At 40.5% G+C, this 15,098-nt stretch overlaps 3 protein-coding genes across 4 annotated transcripts in view; 2 read left to right on the top strand and 1 right to left on the bottom strand.

Moving 5' to 3' along the window:
- The window catches only part of LOC6530398 (exostosin-1), a 60,940-nt gene that overhangs the window by 30,679 nt on the left and 15,163 nt on the right, over positions 1-15,098 (bottom strand). For both annotated transcript variants that reach the window (XM_039372605.1, XM_002091288.3), the window contains exon 2: positions 1,965-2,117. In XM_039372605.1, the coding sequence (XP_039228539.1) occupies positions 1,965-2,117 (153 nt within the window). The remainder of the gene's footprint in view (positions 1-1,964; positions 2,118-15,098) is intronic.
- LOC26534779 lies at positions 722-1,331 on the top strand. The gene is made up of 2 exons (XM_015197355.3): positions 722-1,040; positions 1,099-1,331. Exons 1-2 carry the CDS (start codon positions 782-784, stop codon positions 1,311-1,313), a joined length of 474 nt encoding a protein of 157 aa, XP_015052841.1. The 5' UTR covers positions 722-781; the 3' UTR covers positions 1,314-1,331.
- On the top strand, positions 6,670-10,485 carry LOC6530399. The gene is made up of 2 exons (XM_039372608.1): positions 6,670-8,826; positions 9,117-10,485. The coding sequence occupies exons 1-2, from the start codon at positions 8,768-8,770 to the stop codon at positions 10,453-10,455; spliced, it is 1,398 nt and encodes a 465-aa protein (XP_039228542.1). The 5' UTR covers positions 6,670-8,767; the 3' UTR covers positions 10,456-10,485.

The raw sequence follows: 15,098 nt of genomic DNA, 5'->3' as shown, positions 1-15,098 counted from the left end.
TTAGTTGATGCCAACACATGGCATGCGATGCACAGAAAGCTAGGAGGAGATCGAAAGATATATCTGACAGGTGCATTAACGAAGTTTCCAGACAGCGAAGGCCCCTTGATAAAAAATGATGTGAGTGGAAAAGCAATTTGCTTGATTATGTAGAACAGTGCAGGGAGTTGGGAGCTGCGGGTTGGGGGTTGAGGCCGGGGAAAGTGGGGAGCATAAATCGCTGACGCTTGACGCCAAAGCAGATTTGTCGCATAAGTCATGTCAAATTACGTGAGGGCTAAGAGGACACACAAAAGGGGGCAAAACGGAAGGCTTACCGCCAAACTGCCGCAGAAAAACTGAAAAATTACATTAAATTAAAGTTAAAATGCAAAATGTTGCGTTGACAGTTTTCCCTGCGCAGAAAAAACGATATTTTACGGTTTAAAAATATAGACCACTGATCAACAAGACTACCGATAATCGAATGCCTCCATCATTATCTAGAAAATACTTGTGCACAAATCATTCTTTACATGATAGAAAGCAAAAAAGGTCTGAAAAGATTAATTTTATCGCACAATTCGATTGGTTTAATACTTTTACTTATTGGCTCTGCGAGAAATATCATAAATAAAGAGCAAGTAAAACAAATATTTCAACTATAAGGACACAATGCTATAACTTGCAATGTAAGACAAAAACTTTAGTAAGAACGATGCATTTGTCGAATTAAACATGCTTTTCTTTTATTATTTGTCAATTTTTTTTTGATTTGGTAAATAAATAGTACTCAAAAAATATGAAAGTGTTGTACCAAGCTGTTATACTTCTTGGTTTGTTTAAGCTACTGACTTCAATAGAATTAACGACAGTAAATAACACAATGTGTGTAGACTGTTCGAAGGACAACCAAGTTAAATGTATAATTGAAGAAACAGGATTTGAATGTTTTAACGAACACGCGAAAATGAAGCATTCCCATGAAAAGCCAACGCCTCCAAGTACCGTTGATTTGGATATATGCATTCCAAAGGGTTTGAAAATTCGTTGCATTGATGGTATGCCAATATTTTGTAAGATATATGCTTTTTCAAATGCCTTTCTGTACTACCTAAGAGAGCACCTTTCTGAAAGTCATCGTATGGTCCCCTGAACTTGGATGCCAAATAGTACACAGAGATTACCAAAACAGGGATACGTGTTTCACTGCTACTCTATTCTGTCCTTGTGTTAAGGACGCAAGGGCATCCGGAAAAGTACAGTCCACCAATAGTTTGCTACTTGTTATAACCTTGTACTTAGTGCAACTTGAGATAACTAAAATAAATTAATCGACAATACACAATCAAGTCTCGTTATAAAATTTTTTTTTTCTAAATATGCTAATCTATCATTTGTTTTATAAACTTTGGCCAAACTTTCATTGGCTATTACCAAACTTTCACCACATTAACAATCTACTCTTACGTGATGAGTATATTCCTGACAACCTTTTCTATAACTCCATTTGCACCATTAATTTGGCCAACATAAAGGACCCAAGTCTGGCCCGAGAAACATTTGAAATCATCTGACCATGATTGAAAAGTCACCGCCCTGGGTGGCTCATCCTTAAATTTTTCGACGCAGACGCTAAACGATATCCATTGGCATTGCAAATGCCTTTGGCCCAAGTGTCGTGCCATTTAAATGAGCTTGTCAAGTCGGATTTCAGCACATTAATCACCACGCACATCCACAAGATACATACATACATATATATATTTAGATATATAAGAAATGTATAGAAGGCGGGGCCGAGACTCCAGTTAATGGACAAAAGGATGGGGCGTGGCTGCTATTAGCACGATGGCGGAGGCTAAACAAATTACTTGCGGACCCAATGACAGCTAGAAACAATTTCTGGCCACTTCGCCAGCGACAATCATTGTCTTTAGCGACTTTAGAGGGGTTGGGAGGAGAAAGGCGTCATCTCTACTCACCTGTCGTATTCCCGGTTGTCTTCGTCGCAGCGATTATCCTGCAGCTCCCGCCAACTCTTCCCGTGGCGACAGGTGGTGACCAGGACCATGTCGCGTCCGTTGTGCAAATGGAAGAGCGAGTTGCGCGTCTCCGAACCAATGCCGTGCACGTATCTGCAAAAATCAAGGGACAGGATGTTATTAGTGCTTGAAGTTTAAAGGCATTTAAAGCTATTCGACAAATTCTTAAAATGTATATCAAAACACTCATCTTTAGTATGCAGTACAGAAAATAGTTAAAATTAAATTTAAATGTGTGAAATATTTCTTTAAGAGGAGTAACAGTTTCTGCAATATATTTTCCAGCTAGAAAGCATTTAACAAGAAGATTGCTTTCTTTAACTCATACCTATAGTTGCCTACAAATCTTTGCTCCTCACTATTGAAAGCATGCTTTATGGCCGACAATAACCGAGATTGCCTCCATATTCCCCGCTCCCCAGACGATTCACCTAAGCTCCGATTTTATTCGAGCGTTTGAAGTTGTGGCCTTACATGGCAATCGCAATCGGAAAATGCTTACACAAACACAAACACAATGGCGAATGTGGCAGTGGCAGTTGGATTAAACTGCTCCGATTGTTCTTCAGTTGGCATAAACAGCGGCGTCAAAATCAATTGCAATAAACCAACCGCATGGCGGGCAGAATGGGATGATGCCGTTTAGATACGGACTGAAATCTGAGCTGGCCGTCAGCAGAGCAGCAATTGAAACAAAAGATGAACATTGCGACAGCGACACTAACAATAAAAGGCTCACGCACACATACAAACAGAAACCAACACAGGAACAGGAGAGCACCCACACAAACGCACTCGGCAACGGACACTAAAAGTTTTCAAGTGTATGGCTAAGCAAAATGGCAGCATCAGCTGTGCACTTGGAAAAATATTAACACATAACTGATTGTTGTAAAAATTACTTTTCAATAAATTCATGTTTACTTTAACTAAAAGTTTGGCTTGTTTCATCATCTAAATAGATACTATAAACTATAGATTTCGATTTTGGAACATCGCCAGCCAATTTCTGTTTAAAATCTACAAAAGCTGTGCAACAGGAAAAATGCAATGGAATTATAGAGTTTGTTAATAATGGGTTCACACTTTTTCTGAGTGCTCTAAGGAAGCTTTCGCATCAGCAGTCGAGCAGAAAAGGAGAAGCTTCTGGGTGAAAAAGACACAAAAAAAAACTCAAATAGAATCCAGTGAGCAGGATAAGGTTGTGCGGTTGTGTGTACGTGTGTATGTGCAATTTCCTTCTGCTTGGCTTGCAGTTGAGCAAATTTCATACACAATGAGCCACGTCGGTAGCTCCACTTCACCTCTGCCCCTCAGCACCTCTGCACCACCGAACAATCCAGCCAAACAGAAAAACTAAACTAAACTAAACCAAGCCAAACCGAACCGAACCGAACCAAACCAAACTCGGCCAACACAGCAGATTGGGCAGCGCTGATTTCCGTTGTCCGACTACCGGGAGTATCCTTGCTCCTTGTGGATGAAGGCAAGGAATCGCCTGCCTCGCGTCCTGTGCTCCAAGAACGAAGGGAAGAAAAGGGAAAAGCGGCAGCTAAGCCATAAGTTATTTGATTTAATCAGCGTGTCGCTGCCGCAGGCGAATTCTGAGGTTACGGCTCCAGAATCGAAATGAAACAAAATGTGTGCGTATCATCATCAATGGGCAGGGAAAACCACAAGCTACCACAATAAATGTGAGGAAAAAAATGAGGTCAGTCCGATTGGAATAGATTTATTTGCTTAAAGCGTATTGATCAAATGCCATTTGTATGAATGTAAATAATTGTATTTAAAACGAGCAAATTAAAATCAATCGTTTATTTAGTTAGCAATTTGAAATGTTTACAAGGCGAAACCGATTGATATTAGTAAACCTTTAAAGTTATGCATATTACAGTAATAATACAACAAGTATTTCTAGAATGAATGGCCTTTTTACAAAAAAAGCAACCGAAAAATCTTTTAAAATTCCATCAATTCATTTGGAAATCAAATTGAAAACCAATTTGTTGCCATGGAACACGCTAATGATACGAATAAATAGATACAACAATTTATTTGTCAATTTATTTCCATAACAAATTCGATTGAATATGACAGCCGTTGCAGCAGCAACAACAGCCCATAATCAATGGCCATGCAAGTGAAATGAGGCCCCGAAAAAAAATGTAAAACAAAATGCCAAGGGATGTGGATTTTATGGGGCATCAGGGATTCTGCAGATACGGCCTTTCAGTCTGTCGTGCGTCGTGTAAATTAATTTAGGACGCTGGCAGATGTACAAAACGCAGAGGCAGAGAAAGACATCGGCCACATTAATATAAATTAAGTACATGGCCTGGCAATAGCGGCTGAAAAAATGCTTTCAACGCCCATTAAGAACCGGCTATGGTCTGTTCTAATCTAATTTATGCTCTAAATGGCTCACTGGCCTGCTGTATCCGCATATCTAGAGGTGGAAAAGGTCCATCTGAGAACATTACCTTGATCCTACTGAAAAATTGGCACAACTTAAATCAGAAATTCTGTTAAATTTTAGGTTTTTTTTACTTTAAGCTAAAAGTAATAAATGTGAATTAAGCAACCTTTGAACAGGACATAAATTGTAAACTTAGCATATGGCTTAAACGGCAATTACTCCCCAACAGCTGAAAAATATGTGCATAAAATAAAAGTACAATTCACATACCGTATTGACTTATGGTTTAACTTTAATCTGCCGCTCTTTATTCGCAGCAATTGATAAAACGGTTTTCACCGGGGAAAAAGCGCCCCATTCATACGAAAAGAATGCCCCGAAATGGGTCAATTAAATATTGATTGGGCCGGGGTCTGCAGGCCACAACCGAAAAAGGAAAGCCGTTACGGCAAAGGAACCAAAAGCCATTTGGAGGGCTGTCATCGCCAGTGCGGCTCCAATGACAATAAAGTGCAATAACCAGACGAAGGGACCATTGAACCGGGTCCTAGTGGAGTCCTGCCTCGCTCCTGACCACTAATCCAAACATAATCTAAAATAATTGAGTATGCCCAGGACGCGGAGCTTTTTTCGACCCCCGCCCGTCCGTCCACTCTGAATAATTTATGCGCGCATTAAATAAGCTTAAAATGTGTGCGGGCCCTGCTTTTTCTTTTAGTGTGCGAACAGAATGGGGATATATATCTGGAATATCTAGTAGCTGGTGGGGCCGCCGGCATTGTCTGCCACACTTCGGCTTACATGGGTTAATGCCTGCGAACGGGATTCTAGTACGTTGCCAAGGGGCTATGGCTTATGACATAAGTTTATGTTTTCTCCATTTTCTTCCCATTGAAGACCCCTGCGAGTTGTCGCCTTCGCGGCCAAATCGCCCGGGGTTATGCAGCATTTGCTCCAGCCGAAGCTTATCTATGCAACTTCAAAGCTTTTGTGATGGCCCCGTCACATTCACATGAGCTCACAATCCATGGATGGTGGGCTAAGAAAACGTGGCGTATGCGCAATATCTCCGGCGCCTTCTTTCTTTTGTGTTTCGAGCATAAAATGGTGTCGCAAAACTGCAACGAGAGCAGAGTTTCAGAGGCAAAACCAAAAAAAAAAAAAAATATAAAATATAAAAACGGAACAAGAGAAACGCTCCTGGCTTTAAATCTGTGCAGGCAACCAAGAGAAGGACATCAGGGATACTGCCGAGACTCCAGAATTATGCGAGAAATGGGCGAAAGGTTGAAGGGACTTCGACCAGCGAACGACAGGTAAATGCATTTTTACTCCTTTATTTTTACGAAATAAACGTAAATATAATTTTAAGTGCAGCGGCAGCAGCAGCGGCATCATCAATATCAACAAATTGGTTTACACGAGGAAAACGAAAACAGAAAACGGTGACGACATGGAAATCAATTTATTTTTAAGGCCAACTTTAAGATGAAAGCAAAGTTTCAAACTGTTGCAAAAGTGTGAGTATTTTTAAAGCATTTTTAAATGCGTTATCCATCTTGCTTACGTTGAACCTTACTTTTCCCATACCCTTTTTCGGTTAACTGCATCAACGTCAGTCCATGTACGTCATTTGTAAATCACTGCTGCTGCCTCTTTTGTCCACTATTAGATGTCTAATGTAGGCGACCATCGATCCGTATCAATCAGGGTCCGTTTCTACGGCCTGTTTCCAGGGCTCGTCAAAGTTATTGCACCAAACAATGCTATTGTTATCCTTCTGGCTACGCCAGGACCCGAAATGCGAATGGTATCAACGGTTTAGATACAAGACGAGGGGGCGAGATGGAAAAATCTGTGGCATCGAGGCGAAATTCGAGCTCATACAATTTGCAGTTAGCTCTCGCCTTATGCTTCGCCAAACTGATACAGGATACAGGCAGTAACATCCAGCTTTCCCTTGCAAACTCGTATTCCCTTCAGGCAATCGACTGCACTGAGAGAAATGCATGCGAAACTTGTAGTATAATTTGCATCTATTAAAGGATTTAATTAATTACCATTTAATATTGAATTATATATGTCCATAATAATGTAAAATTGATATGACCGCATAATGCGATTTTATAACTAAGAGTGGCTACATTAGTAAGATTAAAGATGTTAAAAATAAAAAAATTCTCGGTGTGTACGTGCGTGTTGGTTCATTGTTGTTGTGGCTTGTTTGGTTTTATTGTGTTTATATTTGGCTTAGGGCATCAATTTGCTTTTATGCAAGGACGACCACAACGACAAGGAGTTCAGGATTCCGGCTGTAAGCTAGCATTATCAGTGAAGTCAGGCTAGGCAGCAATAACACAAATATGTCCATATATGCATGCGTGTGCATGTGGAGCATGTACAATGTTCTTGGGTAGAAGACAGGGGGCATATTGCATTAGCTGGTAGTGCAACAACGTTGATGTTGCATCGATTACATAATCCATTTACACAAATGGCATTTTAAATACATTATTGACTGACAGAGGCGTGGAGCGCGTTTTGAACAAGGCTTCAGTTCGGCCAACATTGCGTATGCGTATTGTGCGCCAACCAAAGAGTTAAGCAAATTCAATTGATGTGCATTGGCGGTAATATAGACGTATTAACGTCTCCCCCTCGACCTATTTAACAGATGTTTAATTAGTGCACAAATGCAATTGTTGCTGCCTGATAAGTCCGTAAAGGGCAATCCAATACGACTTAAAACGGCTTACTTACATTTATTGAAGACTAGTAATATAATAACGAGCCGTGTTAGAGCGCATTGAACATTGTAGACGTCTTTGTTAGTATAAAGTCTTAAGCTATTTAATTATACACAGGCCTTCAAAGAAGATTTGCCGTTGATTGAAATATTGCCAGCGTTTAAATGCTATCAAATCATATCAAAACGTAATAAACTACTTAATCTATTTCAAGTGTGTGTAATTGTAGGACTGCAGGACCTTTAAATAAATACCCGTTTTATTTAATTTGACTGCATAAAGAATTTACTTTACATTAAGGCATGTTTGCCAAATTCAAACAAACGAAAAAAAATCTACAGCAAAACTGGGGAGATCGATACTTAGTATGATAAAACTATTCTCCCATGACCACTTAAATTCGACAAAAGAGACATTTTATAAATATTTTTGCAGTTGACACACATCTCTTGATAATGAGGCATTTGACTTTGAAGTGGCGCCATCTGGCGCAGAGATATGTGTTCGAGTGAAGTACTTTGATCAAACAAAAAAATATCTCAACAATCATCAACAGCATTACCATGGCCATCATTATTATGGTGATGGGCAAAAGAGTGCACACACGCCACAAAGTCATTTACCGAACCGAATCGTTTGGCACGTTTCGGCCCACAGATGGCGCATTGATGATGATTATACATATATCGCATGAGGACGTTGATGAGGATGCAATATATTTGAAGCCAATGCCTGGCGTCGATAAATTAAAGTGCAGGCATCGAAGCAGTGCTGAAAACGCTCATTAATAAGTATTAAGTAATAATGGAACAGTTGCAATGGTGCCTGGTGCAAATCGAAGCTTTTGATGAAATTTAAGAAAAATTTAAAACTTATTCAAAGCCTTCACGCCACCCGGTAGGCAGCTGCAAAATGCAGGCGAAATCAAGCAGCAAGAAAATGCACACGGAAACCGAAAGCAGAAATGCAGAGTAGAAGCCAAGGGGATAGTGCAGAAATACATATATATATATGTATGGATAAACAAGGCAAAATGAAGGAAGGAAAACGAAGCAGCCAGACAAAACCACAGGCACTAAAGATACCGAAAAGTAATGGAACTAATTGCTCAACGAAAGGCGGCCAGCCTATCAGTCAAAAGCCCATTGTTCCCCACGAAAGTGAAAATGAAAATGCCAATGCCAAGCTCAAAGCCAACTAGCTGCAATAATAATTGGAGCAACTGCAACTTGCAACCATCAACTAGCAACAAGCAACTTGCAACAACCAAGTGGCAACTACTATGTAGTATATAAAAGCAAGTGCTTTGCGCGCAGGCGCCGACAGTTGAAATTCGCCAGCAGCCACGAAAGTACGAGCTCTTTAAATCGAAAATCTGCATTCAACAGTTGCTGAAATATTCAAATTGCGCGGTGGGAATATCGAAGTTTATTGGCCAACATGAGGAAGCATTGCGTAAGTAAGCCAGAAATGGATTGCCGAGGAAGTGTAACACATCAGCTAATTGTCTCTGTCACCTGATTTGCATCCGGTCGAATATGGTTTACTTCAACTGGACGTAGGTCAACTGGATTTGGATGTTTTTGCTGCTGGAGCTGATTTTGATCAGAGCCGAACAGCAGGCAGAGGATCACAGGTTAGTTCGTCTTATAACAAGATTGCTCAATAAAGAAATCATTACACATATATAACGGTGGTTAACGATTGGCAAAGTTGGATATTTTAATATAAAAGTGATCGTTCCTCAAACTATTATTTGAACATAACAAAATAATTGAAACTTTCAATTCGTGGTTTAGTGCAACATCTCATTAAAAAACTGTTAACTAACAACTTATCCTTTCTTACACATAAAATAAATGCAGTTAAATGCTAATAAATCGAATTGAATAATATTCGCAACGTTTGCTTTCGTTTTCCTCGCAGAATTCAGCGTCGTTTTATGTGGCAAGAGATGAATAACTCCGTGATGGGTGGCGTGCTGGGACGGATGTTCAACGGAGCCCGGGCGATGAAGTCGATGCTCACGGATCTCATGCCGAGCACGGCGGGATATGGACAGAAAGTCAACATGGATTTTCTGCCAACAGAGATGACGCGAGTAAAGTACATTATTCGCAATCCACAAACTAACAAGCCGATGAAGATCATCAAGATGCGACCGTCGCCAAAGAAGGTGATTAAGCTGCGGAGACCCTTACCCAAACCCACTATCACTGAGTCCTCGGTGATGATCTCCCATGGGATCCATAAAGATCATCGGATGAGACAGTTGGAAAAGGAGCAAGAACTCATAGCCGAGGGCAAGGCACCGATGACCAGCGATGAGGCCATAATGGATAAGTACTTTAAGAAGCGTCCACGAGGCGGTTCCTCCAACGAGGTCATCTCTGGCAAGATTATGGAGTACCAGAGTTGGAAACCCGTGTACAAGGCGGGTGAAACACCTTCAACTTTCGTGACTTTAAAACCACAACCCCTGACCCACTTGCACACGGACATATCCAGTGGAGATCATGAGATGCTACCAAAGCCTGAGAAGCTGGTGAGCTACGAGTACGAAAGGGAAGAGGATGACGAAGCGGAGAACGAGGTGGCCAAGCAAATGGGTCACCGATACGAGGTTACCGAGCATACAGGCGAAGCTAGCGGCGAGGTGGAAACGGTCGAAACAGTGGCCTCCATGGAGAGTGGTTTTGTGCCCAGTCAGGGAATGACGTTCAGGTCTCCACCACCAGTACAGCATGCTCCGAGGCCCAGACATCGAACTCCGTCCAGCACCACGAGTACCAGCACAACAACAACAGAGGCACCCAATTATCCCGCCTCGTTCCTGAAGAAATACCGCGAACGAGAGGCCACCACCACCCGCAGACCACGGAAACACCACAACAAGGAGGCCTATCTGATCCGCGAGAGCGAGGACAGCTCGGAGGGCAGTACCACACCGCCAACCTTTGCGATGAGCAGTTTGAGGGCTCGCCTCCAGGATCAGCAGCGCCACCAGAAACACCAGCACAAGCAGCAGGTGGAGGAGGAGGAGCTGGAGGCCGCCCTCGTGGATGCCATGCATGGCGAGAAGTGGCCAGCGGAGGTGGCCCACAGCGGGTTCCAGCTGGCCAGTCCCATTGGTCCCAGTGCAGTGGCATTCGAACAACCTGTGGCCAAGGCGCCAAGGGGCCAATACAAGCGCCAGACGCGCGATAATATCCGGCAACGTGGATCAATCAAGTTTGGCGACAAACCCAACTACGATGAAGCCTGAGGAAGCGGGCCTGAGGAAAGCCAGGTAGCAGTCACCAAAGAGCCAAAGGCTGCAATTTGGCTACATGAATTTTAAATAAATTCAGTAGTTTTTTGTGACAAATGTACGAAACTTTCCCCTCTACAATGAGTGACCCTTTTGGCTTTAATTTAATTTATGTCAATGCAAACATTTTATTCAGTACAAATATGTACAAGTCGAAATTGTAACAAGTTATGTATATTTAAAACTAGCCTAGAAGAAACAGAATTTGTTACAAGTTTACAAAATAAACTAGGAAAACTTTATTTAAAATTAAATCTTGACTTTGTAATTTAAATAACTCAAGTGAATATCTCAAGTGGTGACTCTAAAAGTATTTTTAAAAATATTTATAAAAAACTTTAAATACAAAAATACATGTTAAGATTGATTTTCTCTGTGTGGACTTATCTATTAACCACACTTGAACTCTGTTTAATTGGCTTACCTAAGATTTAAGTTTATAGCTTTTCGCGAAGTAAAAGTAAGCTAAACTAACAATTTCCCAGTGGATTGCATTTCATTCGCGGCACGGAGTCAATGCACTCATGACACGCAATAATATGCAGCATGCCGCAACGAACATAAAACTCTGGAAATATTTTGACTTTTAATTAATGCCAGTTAGCGATTTTCCCTTGGATGTTTGTGTGTGTGTGTACATGTGAAAGTGTTATCGCATTCCGCTTAGCAGCTTGCATTTGACAACTAATTTAAAAAGTTTACATGGCCGACAGCCTTGGGCTCTGAAATCGAGAGCATTGCGGCGAAGTGGGTTAAACCTGCTATAAATTCCAGAACAAAAGCCATAAGACACACTGTGCGACAGAGGCGGGTATAGAGCAAAGGAGAGAGATAGCCAGATATCCAGATGGAGGGACGAACAAAGAAAAGCGCATTTCCACTTTGAGTGCGGTTTTTAATCAACTAAAGCAGCGCCAACAACAAACTGCAACTGAATTAAAAAACTCAGAATGCCCAGTAAAACCCTAGGAAAGTGGAATGGGAATGGAGGGAAAAGGGAAAACGCGATAAACTTTAAATGAAACGACATGTCGACTTAACTGGCAAGGGGAAAACGCAGGGAAATGCCGGAAAACTGGGGAGCCTACAGATTGGAATTGCCGATAGCCAACTATGCAATGAAAATAAGATAAGGAAATTCTAGATTACACACCCGACCAGCGAAAAATGAAGTGAACCCAAAGTTAGTTAGATAAAGTTCTGAATTTTAAAGACCCCGGTAATTTTGCTAATACCTTTGCATGCTTAGATATGTACATACATAAAAAAATTGTATTATATATAAAAAATAAATATAATTCATAATAAATAAATATTACGCGTGCAAGAAAAATAAATCTCTTAGAAGCCATTAAAATTATTTCATTCAAACAACCCGCAGCTAACAAAAGTTTCCTTTTTTATTTAGCACTCTTTGCGAAAAACTTTCTAAAACTTTCGCTTATCAAAAAATTAGATGCTTTATGTGATTTCAATACTTGCACTAGACTTTTCATCCAAATGAAAATGTGTCTCTACCTTAAATATAATAAAAAATCCATAAGAAACGTTATTTTTTCAGCGAAAATCGGAATCAAGATGAACTCACCTGGCGCCCAGAGAAGCAGGTTAGCCACGAACAAAAACAAATTGTTAGTTTGTTAGTAGCCACGCCCCCCGCAAAGTCTCACCTACGCCCACGTAAAAAAGCAAACGAAAGTTTGCGAGTAGAATTTGCCTTTTTTCAAGGACATTATTGGGGACATGACTGGGCTGACTTCCTTTTCTGCATATTTGGAAGGTGGCTTCGAAGTCAGGGTCCATGTCGACCTATACACCTGTCCACTGGCAGGAAACGTGTCCTTTGCCACGCCCCCTAATCCCGCCATGAAGGCTGTCCCACTGTAGAGTGCGCCAAATACAAATTAGAATTTAAATGAACAATGCAACTGGAGCGGAAGTTTCTGCGAGTCAAAGTGGATTTCTATCTAACTGTGTGAATATTCGAGGTAATATTCGGTGTAAGCTGAACGCCAAGTTCGGAAACCATATAGGTTTATGTTTAGACGTTGTTAGCTTATGGAAATCCTTCGGGCACTAATCGTCTTTTAGCAATGAAATAGAATAGCACAACTAAAAAATATAATTCACCATTTTTAAATGTTTTATCCGTTCTTTATATATCCAACGTTCTGGTAGTTGTCTTTCAATACTAGGAACAGAAATTTTAAAATATTTGAGCATCAACGTATTAGCGAGAACTCCTAGAAGTGGGCATAATGTCATACAGTTTGGCACGTAATTTGCCATCCTTTCCCCTCTTAGCTCCTTTGACTGCCCCATCTGCATCGCAGTCCTGTGGGGTATTTCGTTGAAAATGAAAATCGGAGGAAGAAAAAGTTTCCAGATTTTCGCACTGAAGGCGATGTCAAACTGGGTCGCTTCAACTCATCGGCGAAATGTCAAACGGATTAATGGAACTTCTCAGTGAAAAACGCAGCCAATGGCAAAATACATGAACGGAAATTGAAAATGATCATTAACATAAAAAATACTTATACTCGATGGAAGATGTCAAAGGGATTAATGGATTTTCACCTGGATGTTGTATAGGAAAATAAAAATAAAATAATAATATAGAATAAAAAGTTAAAGATAGCGATTCTTATTGGATAGTTTATAGATTTGCTGTTCAATACTTTTAACTATACTTTCTTCATTGTTTTCTTTGTTAAGTTAACGATTTAAGGGGGGGGGGTAGGGTTTTGAGGGTTCAAAAAAAGTGATTTTTTTTAATTGCATAATATGAAAGTATAGTAACTCAAGATTGTTGTCTGTAAATAGGAAGTCAATCGGAGCAAAACTCACAAAGATATAGCTTTGGAAGTAGGCGGGTCTCGAACGACTACCTGAGTAATCCCTTAGCGGGGAAGACACCAACAAAAACTTTAAACACGTTTTTCTCAAATCGATGTTTTTTGAGTCGGTGCACTCTGTATCTCAAAATCTATTCAACCGATCGTTCTCAAATTTTTTACAGTATTTCCTTACATAATTTATGAGGTAACCCTGTCGAGATTTTTTCGTTTTTGATTTTAATTTTTTTTATTATTAACAACAATAGTCATGAACTTTGGCCAAAAATCGGTATTTTCACTTTCAAGTTTTGTTAAAAGTTCAAAAATTATAATAAATGGAAAAACTCGACAGGGATACCTAGAGGGACATAAAAATTTATGGAAAAACTTTGGGTATTTCATATCAGATTATCCAGTGCTGAGGTATGACGTGCACCGCAAAATGTATTTTTTCTGAGGCGCCTGCGAAGAATTGCTGCCATTCGGTCAATTTTCAATATTTTTCAACCAATATTTCACAGAATATAGTTCAAATACTACTCTTTAATGTACAATAATCAGAAATAAATTTACTTTTACCGTACGCCCAAAAAAAAATCTGTAAAAACCGGTTTTTTTCTCCCTTTAAAACCCTACCCCCCCCTTAAATAAAATATTGTAAATACTATGAACCCATTGTTGTCTATTTGAGACTGATGCATTGGCAAACAGAACGAGAATCGATTACGCAAGGCGACAACGAACGAGAGGCCTTTAGGCCATTCTTTGCAAACTGGGAATGTGCGGGGATTCCTTTACAGCGCAGCCAACCAAGTCAATTAAATATTGAACGAACGTTTAAATTGTGGCCCGGTTAACTGGCGAAATGGTTAAGCATGAGCTGGGTGCATTCGCAACCCATTCATTAATTTGCCTGGCACCTTTTGGCGGGCTACTGCTGTCAAAGTTGAATTTATTAAAGCGAAATTCTTTTAATTAAAATCGTGACAGGGTAATAATGGGCGGTTGGTGGGTGGGTCAGCGCTGTTCACATCAAACTGAATCGTGCCGAAATTATATCAATTATGAATTGGGACAATTCGACTGAAGCCAATTTGATTGTGTCCTCGATGCGAGCATTGAACTCGCAATCAACGAAGCCGGCATTCGCATATAGCACAAGCTGATTCATTTGGCGTAGAAAACATTGCTGTTTGCTTTCACCGAAAGGCCCCGCATACACAGCCCGAAATAAAGGGGGTGGTTGCTGGGCGGCAAATGGTTGGAAAAGCTGACGGCTAGCAACGATAGCTCTCTGGCATCGTTTAGCGTCAGGTTCCGAAGTGCGAAATGTTCCCAGCTCGCTAAAAAATTAAATATTCAAATATAGCTGTTGCCACAGCTCACAGGAAGAACCTTAAACTGGCGGAAAAGCAAAGGGGAGGGCTGCAAAGGACTCGGGATGTAAGAGGACCCGTTTAGCTTGCAAACCAGAGCTCTCGAACTAAAGAGGGACACCAGCAGTTGCACACATCCATATGCATATGGTGGAGGCGACAAAAGTGTTCCGGATGATGGGGTTTCACATTTCCGGATGAGATACGAAAAATACTTCATATTTACCTAAATCATGATAGAAATTAATCAATTGCTGTTCAGAAAATTGTATTCTTCAAAATCCCAATGTCCCAAAATTGTATAACTCCCTATCCTCGTTTTTGTTGTGCATTAACCAAGTTAAGTTGACTTAGCCCACATGAAAGTGAGCTACCAAGAAGTCAC

This window comes from Drosophila yakuba, chromosome 2R (genome assembly GCF_016746365.2).
Source record: "Drosophila yakuba strain Tai18E2 chromosome 2R, Prin_Dyak_Tai18E2_2.1, whole genome shotgun sequence".
In the NCBI taxonomy this organism is placed as follows: domain Eukaryota; kingdom Metazoa; phylum Arthropoda; class Insecta; order Diptera; family Drosophilidae; genus Drosophila; species Drosophila yakuba.
Note: the sequence above shows the minus strand (reverse complement) of the source record. Positions and strands in the feature narration are given on the sequence as shown.